This window comes from Lithobates pipiens, unplaced genomic scaffold (genome assembly GCF_037356315.1).
Source record: "Lithobates pipiens isolate NorthernLeopardFrog02 unplaced genomic scaffold, aLitPip1_a1.2 Scaffold_1, whole genome shotgun sequence".
NCBI lineage: Eukaryota > Metazoa > Chordata > Amphibia > Anura > Ranidae > Lithobates > Lithobates pipiens.
Genome location: NW_027507685.1, coordinates 117279436 through 117298976, shown reverse-complemented (window position 1 = coordinate 117298976; position 19541 = coordinate 117279436). Strand labels below are relative to the sequence as shown.

Genomic DNA, 19541 nt, shown 5'->3' with positions numbered 1-19541 from the left:
GAGGCCGTTGTCACTGCCTGGAGGACGAGGCTCCAGGGGCTGGGGACAGAGAACGTCTAAATGTGGGACGTTTACTCTTTCTTTTGACCGGTAACAACGTGGTTTTACCTCCAGTAATCTTCTGGATGTATTTGTCCAGATCATCCCCAAACAGGCGTTCCCCATAAAACGGCAACACAGTCAGATATCTTTTGCACGAAGCTTCAGCTGCCCAATGCTTAAGCCAAAGGGCCCTGCACATGTGTAGAAGCAGGAGGGAAAGGCGGGATGCTTGCTGCACAGAATCCATAATGGCATCAATCGCAAAACATAAGGCCTTAGGAAGGTCTGCATAAACCTCACTCTCCTCAGTGGGGAAGAGGTTCCTTGAGGAACTGGCACATGCTGACTGCTGCAACCGCAGGCTGGACCTCAGCACCAGCCATAGAAAAGGAGGCTTTAAGTAAAGTTTCCAGCTTCTTATCAATTGAATCTTTGAACCCCTAAGCATTGTCCACAGGACAGGTCAGGCTTTTTTTCAGACAAGAAATAGCTGCATCTATTGCTGGCACCTCCCATTTCTTGGTGAATTTTTCCTCCACCGTATAAAGCATAGAAAACCTCTTAGGAGGAGAAAATAGTTTATCTGGGTGACCCCAGCCATCATACAACAATTTGTACATTAAGGGATGAATTGGGAAGGTATATGCAGCCCGTGTGGATTTCCGGGATCCCAGGGAGGAAACAGAGGATTCGGCAGCCTCAGCAGAGGGCAATCTATATGTGGTATGCACCAACTCAATAAAGTATTGCACCTGTGCTTTGAGGGCCTGGGAGGTAGAAGAGAGCTTCTCCTCTTTCCCTGAACCGTCCAACTGCTCATGATCCCCATCCCCAGATAGGGATATTTCACCATCAGAATGCTCATCCGATAGGGAACCTAAAGCAGAGGGAGGGGATCTAACCCTCTTTCTGCACTTTAAGGAAGCTGTGATAAAAGTAGTAATCCTTCCTTCCAAACCATCCAATGCAGCCTTCATTTTGTCATCAGTGACATATACAGGGACTGCAACACTGGGAGAGGCTGCAAAGCCTGAGAGGGGCACAGACTCATCCTGTGAGGCTGCCTCCAGTCTTTTAGGGGGGGATGGAATCCTGCAGGCATGTCAAGAACCCCTACAAGAAGGTGGTGATCTTTTAGCGCCTCTTTTACCTCCCGCTGAAGCCCTCTTACGAGGAGACATAGTCCTAAGCTGCAAAGCAGAGGTACTAGTACAAATGCAATCACTGCTGTGCCCTGGTCTTACAATATAAACATTAGCTCAGTCTGAACAACCTGATGCCGAGTAGGTGTCTTAGGTATGCCTAGATCCAAATCCACTGAGATGCTTACTGCCCACAGCTCTGTGCCCCACTGCTTACAGGAGCTCTGGCATACTGGGTTTTAAACAGAGCCGCTTCGTGCCTGTGCACTGGTATGCTGTGCACGGCGCCGCAACCACGCCCCCGTACGCGCGTAGTACTGACATGGCGGCGGCTGAGGGTAAGGAGGGAAGAGAAAGGGGATTCCCTGAGAACTGCACGGGACCCCCGGACAGCGTGGGATTTCCCCCATTCTATATTATGTGGCAGAGCCTGTAATGGAGGAGGTGAGCGGCTTCTCAGACCAGCTTCATGCCTGGATGGCATGTAAGTATACACCAGCCATGTTCTTACTTCCTCTAATGGCGGAAACCAGGTAAGACATGCAACTACTCAAAAAGAAGATAATCCATAATGTGTATTTAGAGCTGACCCCCGAAGGAGCAGCTGATTTAATTGGGCTTACCGTTACCTTCTTCACCTCGTGTATGTCTAGGGGTTTCCCGAGGTAGATGGCCCAAGAACTGCAGAGACTGACGCCAGATCCGCTTAAGGGATTTTTATTTGCTAAAGAATAAACTGAACACAGTCTCTCGAAGTAGGATTAGAGGGTTTTAGGTAGAGGGTTTTAGGTATGAAAGTCCAGGTACTCTTGAACTAAATCGAACAGGCAAAAGAGTCTCTCACCTTAAGAAATCCAGAGAATAGCCATCCAACTGGATCCTCACCTTTATCGGATATTCCTTCTCCCACTAGGCCTAGTAGCCGACAGAGTGCTTAAATCAAACAAAATCTCTGCCACAGACTTGCTGTAGAACACTTGAATGAAATCTCTGCCACAGACTTGTTGTAGAACACTTGAATAGAACTGAAAGATGTAGACAACTCAAAGAACCCTCGTATGGTACCAGTATCTTGCAGCCAGTTCGGCGATACCACACGAGACTATATTCGCTTGGGGTCTTTCAACTTAGCCTCCAGGCTCCTGCTGAGAAGCCAACCCTTGCGTGGCCTTTTCCCAAAGAGTCCTCCCCTGGATGCTTTCACAGTTGCTGGGCCTTTTCAAAAACCGAGACACACCGGACCACCTTAGAATTCTTCTTTCAGCTACCTTGCCTCGGGCTAGCCAGCCCCAAGACTCGGAGTCGGGTGGATCCGCACCTCAGGCCATGAGAGCCCTGGGGGCTGGTCAGGCGGACCAGGACCAAACAGCCAGATCGCACTTCTGGACCGTAACTCTGAAGCACATGATGTCAGCACCTTGAGTACCCTCTTCCAGAATGCATAGCAAGAGTGACACTCCCACTGGGCTGGTTCCAAAAGAGAACTGGCACCCAACTGGACTACGTTCTAGCACCTGCCAAGGATGACAGCGCCACCTATGGTCAAGCAGAACGCAATGCAAGACTGGTACTGAGGCCAAATTTTAGAGTAATTAAACCCAAAAGCAAGCGGCGGTTTCAGGAATTTTAAATGCAAAAACACACATAGCGCATGCTCTTTAGGAGCCGGTGCTACATGTATTATTTGGGATTGTCTTCACTTACCTTATCCCCGCTGCAGGACTGCTGATAACAGACAGATCCAACCTTCACCCATCACGGCTGGTAGCGTTGTGCCAACCTTCAGGGTTCTGGGTTCCTACTCACAGGATCCTCTTCCCTGGATTTGTAGAAGACTCTGCCAGAAAAACATTTCGCGCAACTTTAATTTGTGCACCAAAGCACTGGATCCCAGAGCCCAGTCCTCAAAGAGAGACATTACAGGCAAAACCTAGTTTCTTCACGCATGAGGCCCGGGTACCATACATCTTAGGTGTATATATTGGCCCGAGGTATGGATCTGGTTGTATAGCTCCTAGGCCCCCACAGAGACCATCAAGCAGAGCTTTCTTCTTAGCACATCTTCTAGCGGGACCAACTACCTTAGACACTGGCGAAAAAACGGAGGTACTCTCCATATGGGAGGGGTTATATAAGGGAGGAACTCACCTTGTAATTAGGCTTTCCAGTGTCCAATCACCTGATGGTGACTATCTAATCCACTAAGTAATTATCAAGTCTCTGTGTCCTGTGATGTATGAACAAGAAATAGACATTGGGCATGGCATAATGGAGCTTGGTCAAATAGGAGTCTGATCCAACATACTGTATATGCTGCACACAGTCTGCAGTACCTATGCTCAAAAACAGGAATCATTTCAGAGTGATAGATTATATAATATGAGCCAATGTGCCTTGAAATGTGCTGTCGTCCTAACAGGTTTCAGGCACCAGGAGCAAAAGGAGGAATTGTTAAGGCAGGATTACTGGAGAGGTGGAACACAGGTAGACCCTCACAAGTGAAGTGACATTTTGACATGGCCATTCACCTAAACTGACAGGATTGTCAAGGAAAGCATTAATCGGAGAAGCAGCCAAGGGGCCCATGGTAACTCTGGAGGAGCTGCAGAGATCCACAGCTCAGGTGGGAGAATCTGTCCACAAGACAACTACTAGTCATGCACTCCACAAATCTGGCCTTTATGGAAAAATGGCAAGAATTAAGCCATTGTTGAAAGAAAGCCATAATTAGTCCCGTCTGCAATTTGCGAGAAGCCCTGTGAGGGACACAGCAAACATGTGGAAGAAGGTGCAGAATGTGTGGTGGAAAAATAACACTGCACATCACCCTGAACACACCATCCCCACCGTGAGACATGGTGGTGGCAGCATCATGCTGTGGTGATGCTTTTCTTCAGCAGGGTCAGGGAAGCTGGTCAGAGTTTATGGGAAGATGGATGAAGCCAAATACAGGGCAATCTTAGAAGAAAACCTTTTAGAGTCTGCAAAAGATTTGAAACTGGGGCAGAGGTTCACCTTCCAGAAGGACAACAACCCTAAACATACAGACAGAGCTACAATGGAATGGTTTATATCAAAGCATGTGTTAGAATGGCCCAGTCAAAGTCTAGACCTAAATCCAATTGAGAATCTGTGGCAAGACTTGAAAATTGCTGTTCACAGAAGCTCTCCAGCCAATCTGACAGAGCTTGAGCTCTTTTGCAAAGAATTGGCAAAAATGTCACTAGATGTGCAAAGCTGGTAGAGCCACCCCCAAAAAGACTTGCAGCTGTAATTGTGGTGAAAGGTGATTCTACAAAGTATTAACTTCGGGGGGGTGTCTGAATAGAAAATGCACGCCACACTTTTCACATATTTATTTGTAAAAAATGTAGAAAACCATTTATCATTTTCCTTCCACTTCACATTTATGTGCCACTTTGTGTTGGCCTTTCACATAAAATCCCAATAAAATACATTTACGTTTTTGGTTGTAACATGACAAAATGTGGAAAATGTCAAGGGGTATGAATACCTTTTCAAGGAACTTTATGTAGTGAACAGAATAGCAAATATATTATCAGTTAAAGCGCAACTCCACTTTTGTTGAGAAAAAAACATTCCCCTCTGGGTGATCTATGTACATTGCAAGGATTATAACAGCCTTTGCTGCAGATTTCTACCTTCTGTTATTCTGAAGAAATCCATGAAATCCCTCTGGGCCCACTGGGTCTAATAGGAGTGGTTTCATAATTATCAGTCAGCTGTGTGGCAGCTGCAGGGCACTTATGAGGAAATCTGCTGGGAATGCATCCCTTTAGACATGTTCCTATTTTCAATACCTCACCAAAAATTGAATTTTAGAAAATTGAATTTTTGTTGCAGGGGATGCCTGAAATCTGATTTGTATCTTAGACAGACTTCTGGGAAAATCTGTGAGCCAATCACACAAGCAGGAAACTATGTTTCTGGGGATGGTCAGTACACATTTTGTGTACAGAACAACTCCATGCAGCCATATTGCATTGCGTTAGAAAATGACGGCGGCTGCAGATTGAAAAGAAAAGGTAATTTTTAATAACATTCAATTATAATATGACTTGTATCGCAATTGTATACGCTATATTATTTTTTCTTTATTTGCTATTTTTTCCCCCACAAAAGTAGAGTTACCCTTTAAAAGTATTCATATAGAAGTATATGTTACGCTGGTGTATTTAGTGACTTTGTTTGTTTTGCTTTTTATTTCAAAAAATATCAGCATAATTGAATTTTACTTACATTACAGCGCCAGTGGCTCGTGACATTCAGGAATACATCATAAAGGGCTTCAATTTCCTCATCAGCTTTATCTGGGACGGTATGCTGTGGAATCACAACCAGGTCTTGCAGGTCTGAAGAGAAGGAGAGGTAATGCATGTATATACTGTATATATTGTTTGTTTTTTTTGTGTTTTTTTTCAGTTTTGGATACAGCAGAGAATAATTCTGTCCTCTGCTGGTTCATATTGTGGTTTGTTTTGCTGCTTAGAAACTAAGATGTCACTAGGATAGGAAGTGACAGTGAACTCATACAGACCACAATGTGAATCAAAAGAGATTCTAACCTGTTTTCAGTCCTTCCACATGTAAAAGAAAGAAAAGTTTTGACTGAAGATAGAAAATTTGCCTTGATCAGCTGCTGCAGCCTATCAGCTGGTGCTGCTGCGAGAATGCATTGTTCCAGCAGGGAGAAATTAAAAAGATAATTGTGGATATTTTCTTTATTTTCACTTCCCAGCTGCCATGATCATGTTCTAACAAAGGAAAATATAGGCTGCTTTTTTTCCCCAAAAAATTTGAGTTTCACAGAATTCCAATACAGTAACACAGTCAGAATGTAGTTTGATCATAAACATAGAAACATGTTAATGAAAATGATTGACAAGCATCCCCATTTTACCCCGGGGAACATGTGGGAATGAGAAAACCCTCAAGTAAGGAAAAACCATAAAGGTAATATTGTCCATTTTTAGAGAATTAGGTAGAGCCTCGGAAATACTCGGGACAGCTTGGCTGAACTCGGAAACCATCGCCCCCGCACCACTGGCCAAATGACCACATTCGTACGGCCGTACGACCACATTACTCGTAAACCAAGGTTCCACTGTAGTTAACTCCCATCACCTGACCTGCAAACTCAGGGAAGGTTTCTCACAACTACAAGTAATAATCATAACCCAAATGTGGGTGATGGGGACTAACTTACCAAAGCGGTAACAATGGGCAGGCATAGGTGCGGATAGTCAATGTCTAAGCCATAAATCATATGACCTGATGTCACAGTGACAAGGGGGGTATGTGGAGATCAAGACTGTGGTGCAGTGATTTTGTATGGAATGGCATAGGAGTCGCCAAACAATAGCGTTAGGGGCACGGCCAGTAGAATGGGAATTGTATGACATGGCTACCAGGTGGCGACCAAGCCTGGAGTATAAAATGGATAGGGATCTTGTAGCGTAGATCTGCCTGGAAGAGTAGTAGGAAGACAGAGGATAGAGAAAGGTGTGAGAAGAGGGTGGGAAGGTGGGAAAAAAGAGAGGAGAGGAAAGGAGAGAAAAATCGGAAGGGATGGTGAAGGGAGGGGGATGGGTGTGTCAGATAATGGGAGATGGAGGAGGGGTTGGGAATCTCCCCCTACCTCCCCTAGGTCTTGTGAAGGTCATATTCATGAGAGGGTCAAGGCATGTGTGTATTCCGCTGATTCAACAAAATTGAACCAGCATGACCAGGTCTTTGTGAATTTAGCAGGTGTCTCCCTTGCCTGGTGGACAAGTTTCTCCATTTCAGCTATTTTAGGCTGCTATTTTGTAATGAAAACAAGTGTATAGGTGCTGCATGCAACCTTTCCAGATAGAAGCTCAGACCTTGAGGCTGCTGACATCTCCAATGTACCAGAATAAGGAAAGAGATGGTCGGCACTCAGGATGACATCCAAAATATTATTCCTTTTTTAAATACATGTACAGAGCTGTAAAATAGCCTACGCGTTTCATACGTTAGTCCTTAGCCATGGCTGTCATGACTATCCCTTTCCTTATTCTGCTATTTTGTAATGCCTTCTAAAACGTTAGTTGCTTCACTACTTTGCTGACTTCCTGGCCTAAGTGCACCCAAAATAAAAAAAACAAAAATTAGCACAAGGGATATAACGTACTGTACAGTCGGTAGATATGTTCCTTGTGTTGATAACACTACAATCTTCTGCTGCAACAGAGATTAATGGAACTAAGCTGGGCTGTCACAGACTCATCAAGAGAGCCCGACTATGCCTGCCCTTTCCACCCAGCTACTCCATTCACTACAGCTTCTATGAATGAAACAGGATCTGAAATCAGAACATGAATGGAGGGAGAAGACCTTTCAATCATCCCTCTGTCCTCTATTCATAGATTATCTTTCATTCATAGAAGCTGTAGTAGTGGCTTCTATGAATGATAAAGCTGAGCAGAAAGGGTGGCCATAGTCAACTCCTGCCACATTGGAAGATTACAGTAGTAGAGGTGGGGGAATGGACGGAGGAGGATTTCAACAAACAGAAGTGGTATTAGCACAATGGACACATGCTGCTGACTGTAAGTTATGTCTCTTGTGCTGATTTTTCTTTACTTTAGCTGCACTTAAAGTAGCTGTAAATCCTCACATATACCCAGTGAAGTGAATAGCCTCAGATGATACACAGAGATTAAACAAATCTCCCTACATAAGTTTTACTTATATATCTGCTGTCTTCCCCTTTCAACACCCTTTCAACAGTGCAGATCTTTCTTCATCTGTCAGCAGTGCATAGGAAAGGGTGGCGAGACTGCATTTACACTGTGTAAGAGCTGATTGCAGGAAAGGGACACCCCCACCCCCTTCACATAGGCAGAAGAACAAAGGAAAATGCAGATCTGTATTCTGAATAGACAACTCCTTGCTTATCTCCCTCTCCGACACAAGTTTTCAGCTCATATTATCTTGTGTGTGGGAGAACTTGTTATGTTCCTGGATGGAAAATAATGCATTTTTATGAACTGTTACTATTGACTACTTCATTATTAATAAAATTAGGTTGTATTGAGCCTGTGGCTACTTGATGTGGATTCCTGTTACTATTGGTCAGGTAAGTTGGGACAGCGCCCCTGCTAACTGGTACATTTCATGAATAAGCACACAATGCTATAGGAGCAACAAATCTAGTGCAAACCCAGTTGGGTTGGGCAAATGGTGGACAAGGGAAGAGGTCTCCCTCTTGTCGATGAGGAGCTGACCTTCTCCATGTAGCACATGACAATTGACTTGGGCCCCCATGTTTCATTACTGTCTGAGCCCTATCCTGAAACCATGGAAAAGACATCAGGCCTGACACAAGGAGTGTCCCAAACCAAAGAAGGGTCATTGCTATTGGTGACCAGGAGTATGGTGAGTGATTAGTCTAGTATCCATCACTGTGAGCAGCCTGAGTGTTACAGTCCTGTTTTACGTGGTGGAGAGTGTGTGGCTGATTCAGTCACATTTGGGAACTGCCTACATTCAGCAGAATCTATGTTTCTCAGAATAGGTTTCCTTAAAGCGGACTTCCACCCAAAAATGGAACTTCCGCTTTAAGGCAGGTGACCCCCTGACATGCCACATTTGGCATGTCATTTTTTTCATCAAGGTGGATGGAGGAATCTTCCCCCTTGTGCTACTGAATTCTGATAGCAGGTTTCCTCCATTGTCAAAATACACTGATCAAATGCAGCTGCTAATTAAATGAAAATTTTCCAACATTCCTTTTCAGCAGAAGTCAATTGTTAGAATGACTTTGGTCGAGCAGAAATGGCCATAGATTCATCGAAAAACAAATAGTCCCTGCCCAGATAGCAAGCAATTGTGCTGCAAGTTTGAAAATGACTTGCTAAGCTATTGCTAAACTTCCCAGGGTTTACAAGTTTGTTGCACAATTTCAGCAAGTCTGCATTGCATGATTTCAGATCAACTTTCTTTGCAAACATTCTGAAAGTTCAAATTTTCATGCTGTAGACTTGCAGAGCTCTTGCTGTAGACCACTGCAGCTTGGCTCTTACTAGAGACTTGGCACGCAAATTTGCTTCAAATTGAAAACATGTCAACTAGACCCTGTGCTTCAAGTGCTCTGCAAGTGTACAGCCTGCCAGTGAAAATGTGCAGCAAGTTAACAAGACTTGAATGATGATCGGAAAGCTTCCAATCACAAGTATCAATCGGGAGCTTTCCGCTAGATGCTGGTAACTGTGCTGGGTGCGTGCAGGGCGCGAGCTCTCGGCACAGGTTTGTTTAAATTTTGATACGCAAATGCCGAGTGCTTTGGCATATTTCTCAGTACAGGTTCATGGAACCTCTTAATGCCGAGAGTATGCAAAAATGTGGCATCTTGGTGGGTGGGCCTTGATGCAGAAAGGCCACATATTTGCGTACTCTTGGCATTAAGAGGTTCCATGAACCTGTACTGAGAAATATGCCAAGGCTGCCATTTCAGACTTCCTCCTGCTAATTGCTTGTCTGTCACACTCATTACTTTAGGGCTTTGAGTCACTGAGTGGGAACAAGTATGCAGATCAGAAAAGTCACAATGAAGTTTTAACTCCTACCTTACATACATGTTCTAGGTCAGTGACTGAGAATGTACTAATACTACTAATTCTGCTTAACAGCCAGGCTTCTAGCATTTTAGGGAAGGTACACAATCGCAACTTCCATTCTTCTTTAGTACAGGTTTAAAGTAGACTGTATTACATAGATCCCAACTGTCCCTGATTTCGAGGGACTGTCCCTGATTTGGAGCAATGTCCCTCTGTCCCTCTTTCCTCCTCATTTTGGTCTGATCTATATAGATCTATATAAAATGCATTTTTTCTTTCAAAAAGTGTTTCCCAGTGCTAAACCTTTCATCCAAATTCTAAATGGCTGCATTTGCAAATTTTAAAAGCCAATATAAAGGAATAGTAGTGGGGAAAAAAAACACAGCCCTTCTGGATTTAAGTAACTTTCTTTGGTCATTCACCTCTAAGGGTGTGTGGCAGGGGGCGTGTCCTATGCCACATACGTTTGGTAGTAGGTGTCCCTCATTCCCATCTCCAAATTTTGGGAGGTATGGTATTGTACAATATATGTTCATCATTGTGTGGAATTTTGAAGGAGATAATTGGAGGGCACGAGTGCAGACATATTGTCCTATTGCCACTACAGTAGCAGACATTTGGCCTTTAAGATAATGGCTCATGTGCCTAAGGCTGGTCCTGGCTCTTGTTTACCTTCTTAATACTGTATATACTTCCCTTTCTTACCTGTCATAGGGGCACTTTGTGCTTTTTCTCACTGTAGTGTCAATGTTATCCCCAATCAGCCAGTGAAATTGTGGACCAATTGTTAGAATGACTTTGGTCGAGTGGAAATGGCCATAGATTGATCGAAATTCGGATAGTCCCTGCCCAGATAGCAAGCAATTATGCTGCAAGTTTGAAAACGACTTGCTAAGCTATTGCTTGACTTGCCAGGCTTCACAAGCCTGTTGCACAATTGCAGCAAGTCTGCACTGCATGACTTCAGATCAACTTTCTTTGAAAATGTAGCACCCTCTAGCGGTACTAGGATGTGTACAGATAGGCTTTTTGTAGTGTAGGAAAATTTAAGCAGGCTTGGCAGGCAGCCAAGCCTGTGTGTGTTTGATTCTGGGTTGACAAGAAGCCAGGCAGGGCTGGGTGACTCACAGGGAGCATCACTGGGACCTCCCACTTGTTTCCAGAACATGCTAGAATCTTCTGGAAAGGGAGGAGGAGAGGTGAGGTGGAGCTACCTGGAGTATTCTACGGGCCCCGTCTAATCCCCAACTAGGATTGGCAAGGGTTTAGGCCCCATCAAAATCTCAGGGTCATCCCAGCTGGGGAGGAGTTGGTATCGGGTGGAAGATGGAGATGGAGTGTTGTGCTGTCGGGGCCTTTGAGGGAGCTCCTCAGTTTAGGGGGGGGTTACCTTTGACCTGAGTTAGTGTGCGGACAGAGTACAGCAGGAGAATACTGCTGGGCAAGTCTTCAGGAGTTCTACAGAGGCAGCCAAGAGGGCTGGTGAGTGTTCACACAGTCAGGAGGACTGGGAAAGCAAGCCTGAGAGGACTGGGAGAGTGCAGTCTGGGATTGGTGCAGAGCCAGTGGAGTGGACTGTGGTGGCACGGGCAGTGGAAAGGGGCAGCTGAAGCTGAGAGGGCTGGCAGGGCCTTAAGATGTTGTGCTGGGATCAGTAGCCACATGGACAGCTAGCACTAGGACTACCACCATTTTTGCTACAACATAGGGGCCTCGCGGTCCCTGCCTGCAAAGGGCATTTGCTAAGGACTGGCTGAGCCAGTGTCAGGCCTAAACTACAATGCTAGTTGGTCCTGGAAGTGAGGAATCAAGTGATGTGCTGGAGAGTGAGATCAGCAATCAAGTGAGGTGCTGGAGCTGGAAGCGAAGAAGGTGTATATACAAGGAGTGTATGTATTTGAAGTCCCATGAAGTGGACATCTTATACTTACCCCATCCAAGTTCAATTCCCTTTTAAAAAAACAAAGTACAAGGACTGCTTCTTGACTACTGAATGTCTGAAGATTGTGTGCCTGGCGCTGGCTGGGGCCAGGGTGAGAGACAGACAACAACTACCAGCCCCTACGGGGGGGGGGGGGGGGGGGGGTATCGTTACACAAACATTCTGCAAGTCTGCTGCAAGTTCTGGTTCACTTATGCTGTGCAATAGTCATCCCACCACAGGGGTCACTGTGGCTGAATTTTCATGTTGTAGACTTGCAGAGCTCTTGCTGTAGACTCACCACTGCAACTTTGCTGTTGATAGAGACTTTCCATGCAAATTTGCTACAAATTGTTAAAGTGTCAACTAGATCATGTGCTTCAAGTGCTCTGCAAGCGTACAACTTCCAGTGAAAATGTGCAGCAAGTTAACAGACTTACAATTGAACACTTATTTGTGGCAAGTTATCCTTGCTATCTGGGTGCTTAACCGGCTGAATTTCGGTCCATCTACGGACAGCTTTAGAGCTCTGTTTTAACTACTAACTACCCCATTCCATGCTAGAATACACATTCACCAAAATATGTCCCTCCTGTACCACAATTCAGCTAAAGCTGTACAAAATTGAACAAAGATGATGACATGTAAACATTGTGCAACAGCATCCAATCACACATTTCAGTTTACTGCAATAGTGGGTTTCCATGAGGGATGGGAACAACCCTGTTAAAAAAACAACAACTGAGCACAATAACTGAAAATGAATATAGATTCCTATTAATAAGAATTCAAAGCTCAAATGTCTGCTTGAAAATTATCCTTGCATGACTTTATCAACAGCAGTTTAAAGAGTATCAAATGTACAATACAGAAGGATCTTAATATACTGTATGTCATATCAAAACAATGACTATAACTGGGTTCTTTTCACTGTAAGTACACCCTAAAAAATGACCTTTTTTCCCCATTTAAAATTCTGGGGGAAATAATAGGACACCTACAGTATATCTAAAATGTCACATCTGGGTGGACGGACCCTTCAAGCTCTGTCTGTTGGTTTATTATCAAGACAGTAAATATAGGTACATCTACATCAGACAACAACAAATGTTTTATATTTAGTAGTATAGGCAGTGGTTTGAACATCAGTCCAGTTCATACTGCTGTTTCTGTTCATGTTTATTTCTTCTCACTTTCTCTATATTAATGACATCCCATTACACCCTGACACACTAGGTGTCACCAAGACAGGAAGTGAGAGAAAATCTCCCCAGTGGAGACACAGACAGAAATAAGAGTTTGTTAATACAGGGCATATGAATCCATACCCCAGGGTGTGTTCAGTGCTGTACTCAAGGGTACGCTCAGAGCATTGGGAGCAGCATGTTTGTCAGTGCAGCCACTGCATCCCAATTTACGGTACTGGGACTGCTCACACATGGAAGTAGGGAACACCTGTACATCCTTGTGCAGGTTGCATGGATTCCTACACCCCATGAGAACATGTCCTTAACCCGACAGAGGTTGTCACCTTTTCCCACTCTATCCAACATTAAAAAAAGAAAAACAGTTTTGGTGTTCCGCTCCAAAACCTATATGTATGTACTGTAAGTATGAATATGATTCTATCTGTTGATTTAGCAAAGTATATCCCAGTCACCAATGTCATTTCAGAACCTGCAATGTTCCCCCATTTACTGACCTGCATATCGCAATGTGAAGCGGACCACATATGGTTCCCGAGCAAATACATCTGGTTTCTTTGTGTCATTGTCATGGTACTTATACTGGTCCCTCACAGAAATCTTGTCTGATCTAAGAAGGGAATCAGGAGGAGATTAGGAATCGGGAGAAGGTGAGGGATTATGAGAAAGCGAGGAATCGGTTGAAGGTTAAATCAGATATAAAATATTACATATTAATATTATGTACTCCTTGAGTAAACAGCTCTAAGCTCAGTTTCACACATTTCACCATAGTTGGAAAAAAAACTGTTGATTGCAGAGCTCAATAGCTCAAGCTAAAATTATAGCAGTGACTTCCTCTCTGCCTTCATCTTCAATATGGCTCCATCTTTGGTTTTAATCAGAAAGAGAGTATCTGAAATAATAGGATTTTTGTACTCACCGTAAAATCCTTTTCTCTGTAATTCGACACAGCTCCTCTCTGTAACTAAATGGGAAGTCCCCAAGCAGTGCCAAATGAGGGGTAGAAAAAAAACAGCATAAAAACTTCATCCACCATAGCAGATGGGAACTAGTGAAACTAAACCCACAAAACAGCAGTGCGTGGAAAAACCACCACAAAACCACAGGGTATCCTCAACAGGAGTGCTCACCAGACCGCAGCCAACTGCGGAGGTTATGCAACAGGGCATTAACATAACAATACTGCGTTTTTTCTAAAAAACAGGAAAAAATATCGGTTGCATATTCAATTGCAACTACACAGCCGCCTGCAAAACTTTGCGGACAAAACAGGCATCAGCCGATGCACTGATGTCTACCTTGTAAAACTTGGTAAACGTATTGCCAGACGACCAGGTCGCCGCCTTACACACCTGAGCGACCGACGCTTGGTGTAGGAAAGGCCCAAGACGTTCTGATTGCCCTTGTGGAGTGGGCCGTGACCGGAAAGGGGGGCACCTGCCCCTTCAAGGCATAGGCTTGTACTACAATCTGTCTGATCCACCTGGAAATGGTGGCCGACGAGACCGCCATGCCATTCTTGGGACCAGCTACCAAAACAAACAGTGAGTCTGACTTCCGAAAGGGAGCCCTGGCAGACAAATACACTTTCAGAGCCCTAACCATGTCCAAAGTGTGAAGGGCCACCTCTTTAGGGTGCTTCGGCTTAGGACACAGTGATGGTAATACAATGTCCTCATTGATATGAAAAGCCGAGACCACCTTTGGTAGAAAGGATGGTTGCGGACGCAACACCACCTTATCCCTGTGGATAACCAGATAGGGCGACTTGCAGGACAAGGCTGCCAATTCCGAAACCCTCCTGGCCAAGGTGATGGCCACTAGAAAGACCACTTTCTGGGAAAGAGTCAAAAGGAGAATCTCCCTGATAGTCTCAAACGGCAGTTTTTGAAGCGCTGACAACACCAGGTTCAAATCCCATGGGGGTAACGGTTGTACCCCCTGAACAAAGGTACTCACTAAAGAGCGATGCCAAGGGTCGTTGGAAAAAGACAGCTTGAGCCGCGTACACACGTAGCGGTATGTCCGACATACTTAGTCTGGCGGACTTCCCGCCAGACTGTCCGTCGGACTTTCCGAACGGGCTACTCGCCCACACACGGCACTTTTTCAGCGGACTAATACGGCGTACTAAGTCCGCCGTACTATCCGCCCTACTTTAGAAATGAACGGACTCGCCCACACACGCGGAGGAAAGTCCGCTCATTTCGAGCGCGTCTCCAGGTAGGCGAGGCCCGCGAAGGAGACGTCGCTGGCCCCGCCGCCTGGTATGGACTTAAAGGGGAACCCCAACGCCGAAAAAAATCGGCGTGAGGGTCCCCCCAAGTCCACAACAGACCCTTGTCCGAGCACGCTACCCGGCCGGCCAGGAAAGGGGGGGCGAGCGAGCGCCCCCCCCCCTCCTGAGCCGTACCAGGCCGCGTGCCCTCAACATGGGGGGTGCCTTGGGGAAGGGGGGGCCGCGCGGCCCCCCCACCCCAAAGCACCTTGTCCCCATGTTGATGAGGACAAGGGCCTCTTCCCGACAACCCTGGCCGTTGGTTGTCGGGGTCTGCGGGCGGGGGGCTTATCAGAATCCGGGAGCCCCCTTTAATAAGGGGGCCCCCGGATACCGCCCCCGCACCCTATGTGAATGAGTATGGGGTACAATGTACCTCTACCCAGTCACCTGTAAAACAAAAATAAAGTACAAAAAAAAACACAACACACAAGATAAAATAATTTATTGCACAGCTCCGGGGGTCTTCCGTCTTCGGGGGTCTTCTCGCCGGACTCCTCCGCTATCTTCTTGTAGCTCTCTTACTAGCGGAGGAGCCCGGCATTCTTCTTCGTCGCCGCGGCCTCTTCTTCCGACTTCGGGGGTCTTGTCCCCCTCTTCGGTTCTTCTGCCGGGCCACCGCGCCTTCTTATAGCTCTTTTACAGGTGGTGGCCCGGTCTTCTGTCGCCGCCGCCGCCTTCCGTTCTTCTTCTTCTTCTCCAGGAGATGTTGACTCGACGATCTCTCCGGCCGCAATGGCAGGGACGCGCTGCGCTGCCACTTATATAGGGACAAGGGGCGGTGTCACATGGGTTGATGTCACATGGCGACAGTCCCAGCATCCTCCGGGACTGTGACATCGTAAGGGGGCGGGGTCACCATGTGACACCAACCCATGTGACATAAACCCATGTGACACCGCCCCTTGTCCCTATATAAGTGGCAGCGCAGCGCGTTCCTGGCATTGCGGCCAGAGAGATCTCCTGGAGAAGAAGAAGAAGAAGAAGAAGAACGGAAGGCGGCGGCGGCGACAGAAGACCGGGCCACCGCCTGTAAAAGAGCTATAAGAAGGCGCGGTGGCCCGGCAGAAGAACCGAAGAGGGGAACAAGACCCCCGAAGTCGGAAGAAGAGGCCGCGGTGACGAAGAAGAATGCCGGGCTCCTCCGCTAGTAAAAGAGCTACAAGAAGATAGCGGAGGAGTCCGGCGAGAAGACCCCCGAAGACGGAAGACCCCCGGAGCTGTGCAATAAATTATTTTATCTTGTGTGTTGTGTTTTTTTGTACTTTATTTTACAGGTGAATGGGTAGGGGTACATTGTACCCCATACTCATTCACATAGGGTGGGGGGCCGGTATCCAGGGGCCCCCTTATTAAAGGGGGCTCCCGGATTCCGATAAGCCCCCCGCCCGCAGACCCCGACAACCAACGGCCAGGGTTGTCGGGAAGAGGCCCTTGTCCTCATCAACATGGGGACAAGGTGCTTTGGGGGTGGGGGGGGCCGCGCAGCCCCCCCTTCCCCAAGGCACCCCCCATGTTGAGGGCACGCGGCCTGGTACGGCTCAGGAGGGGGGGCGCTCGCTCGCCCCCCCTTTCCTGGCCGGCCGGGTAGCGTGCTCGGACAAGGGTCTGTTGTGGACTTGGGGGGACCCCCACGCCGTTTTTTTTCGGCGTTGGGGTTCCCCTTTAAGTCCATACCAGGCGGCGGGTCCAGCGACGTCTCCTTCGCGGGCCCCGCCTACCTGGAGACCTGCTCAAAATGAGCGGACTTTTCTCCGGGCGGGAAAAGTCCGCTCATTTCAAAAGTACGGCGGACTGGCATACACACGGCCGGAATGTTCGCCGAAATGCGAGTCCGGCGGGAAGATTGGAGTGCAACACGGCATTCTAAGTCCGCCGTACTTTCGGGTCAAAAAAGTATGCCGGAGGCTACACACGGGGGGATTGTTTGGCGGACTTGAGTTTGCCGGACTTTTCCACCCGCTTGTTTGATCGTGTGTACGCGGGATAAGGCTGAGTCGCCAGGGAGCGTCTGCCACCAGACGCAATAGGTGTGCGTACCAAGGACGCTGAGGCCAATCTGGGGCAACCAGTATTACTGGGATCCCCTCAGCTTCCACTCTACGAAGCAGACGTGGTAACAGTTTCAGTGGAGGAAAGGCGTAAATCAGCTGGTACTGATCCCACTGAGCCACCAGCGCGTCTGACGCCTCTGCCCACGGATCTCTTGTCCTGGACACGAATCTTGGCACCTTCCGATTGAGACAGGAGGCCAGTAGATCCACGTCTGGTGTGCCCCACTTCAGGCACAGTAACCTGAATACCTCTGGATGCAACGCCCATTCTCCTGGGTCCAGCATCTGGCGACTCAGATAGTCTGCCTGCCAGTTCTCCACCCCCGGGATGTAAATGGCCGACAGGGCCAGTGCGTGTCGCTCTGCCCACCGAAGTATGTGAGCAACCTCCCGAGCAGCGGCTGAGCTTCTTGTTCCCCCTTGGTGATTTACATATGCCACTACCGTGGCGTTGTCCGACTGTATCCTGATTGGACGCCCTTGAAGACTCACCAACCATGTGTGGAGACACATCCTGATCGCTCTCAATTCGAGCAGATTGATCGGCAACTCGGATTCTTTCGTCGACCAGAGGCCCTGAGCCGACTGAACCCCCATCACTCCACCCCAGCCGGATAAACTGGCATCCATAGTGATCACTGTCCATTTCAGAGGAAGGAACAATTTTCTGGACTGATTCACCGCGGACCTCAACCACCAGATCAGAGAGTCCCTGACTGGCTGGCTCACATGGATCTGTTGATCTAGGGACAACTGAGATTTGTCCCATTTTAACAAAATCTCCTTCTGCAGCACTCTGGTGTGGAACTGGGCGTAGGGTACTGCCTTGAAGGAGGCTTCCATGAGTCCCAGTACTCGCATGCAAAACCGGAGCGACGACCGCATGCGGTTCATCAGTAGTTTGACCGCGGATCTGAGAGTCTGCAATTCCACATCCTCCTCTAATTCTGAGGCGGAAGAAGCTCTCAGGAGGAGATCGTCTAGGTGGCCCACGATTGCGATCCCACTTTGTCTCAGCAACGCCAATACTGGAGCCAGAACTTTGGTAAAGACTCGGGGGGCTGATGCTAGAGGGAAGAGCCACAAATTGGTAATGGGCTTCCCTGACTGCAAAACGCAGAAATTTCTGATGCCGAAGGCATATGGGTATGTGCAGGTACGCATCCTGGATGTCTAAGGATGCCAGGGAGTCCCCTTGCTGGAGCGCAGCGACTACTGAGCGAACTGATCCCGTTCTGAGCCTCTGCACTTTTACAAAGTGATTGAGGGCTTTCAAGTCCAGGATCGGACGTACCCCTTCCTTCTTGGTAACCACAAACAGATTGGAGTAGAATCCCTGGAAGCGTTCCGATTCCGGGACTGGTACAATCACCCCGCGATTCAGCAAATCCCTTACTGCCCCCAACAGGGCCTCCTGGCGAACCGAGGATACGGGTATGTTGGAGGGGAAGAATCTGTTTGGCGGCCAAGAGAGAAACTATCTTGTAGCCTGTGGAAATCAGATCACAGACCCATTGGTCAGATAACCGGGAGGACCACCGGGCTGCAAACTCCCGAAGGCGACCCCCCACCCGAGACATGGGTGGGGGCAAACCTTCATGCGGTAGCATTTTTATTCGCAGGCTTGTTAGACTTGCAGTTCCAGGGATGTTTTTGACTGTCCGTGGACATCCTGTCGGGCTGGGGACGTTTTGCCGAAGCTCCGGGCGGACGAAAAAGCCGCTTGTGAGTGGAAAAAGAGGGCCCTTGCCTACGGCGTGGCTCCTTAGCTTTCCTGGCCTGTGGGAGTAGTGTACTCTTACCACCAGTGGCATTTTTAATAATGTCATCCAACGAGGCTCCAAAGAGCCGGTCACCGGAAGGGGTGGGGCTTAGCAGGAGCCCCGCCCCTTCAGCTACGTCACTTCCCTAATCTAGACCTCACGCTAATCGAGCGCTGCTGGCTCAGGTGCTACATAGACGGCTGTGTAAAGGACCGGGGGCAGAGGGTGAGAGATCTATTGGCTGTAAAGTCTCTGCGTGTGGTTCCAGTAGTGAAGATCTCTCCGCTCAATTGTGAGAAGACACTGTACTGCGGCAGTGATTGGCCGGTTGGCCCGTCCATCTTCCATGCAACGCCAGTGATGGTGGATGCTGATCGGCTATTTTAGGAGATTATCGGCAGAACTCGGTATTACCCGAGTCGTCCAAATATGGGGACGTCTGGTCGGCTCCCTTTCGGATACTTTTAGAGGAAAGTGTGGCCACGGAGGATTTGTTCATCCCGGAGAGGGTATCTCTGCACACGCTGTTG

The 19541-nt window shown here is 47.5% G+C and overlaps 1 protein-coding gene across 2 annotated transcripts in view; it reads right to left on the bottom strand.

Annotated features, from left to right (window-relative positions):
• The window catches only part of LOC143973866 (deoxyribonuclease-1-like 1), a 91829-nt gene that overhangs the window by 31313 nt on the left and 40975 nt on the right, over positions 1-19541 (bottom strand). For both annotated transcript variants that reach the window (XM_077474739.1, XM_077474745.1), the window contains exons 5-6: positions 13411-13523; positions 5445-5557 (exon numbers count right to left, since the gene is read on the bottom strand). In XM_077474739.1, the coding sequence (XP_077330865.1) occupies positions 5445-5557; positions 13411-13523 (226 nt within the window). The remainder of the gene's footprint in view (positions 1-5444; positions 5558-13410; positions 13524-19541) is intronic.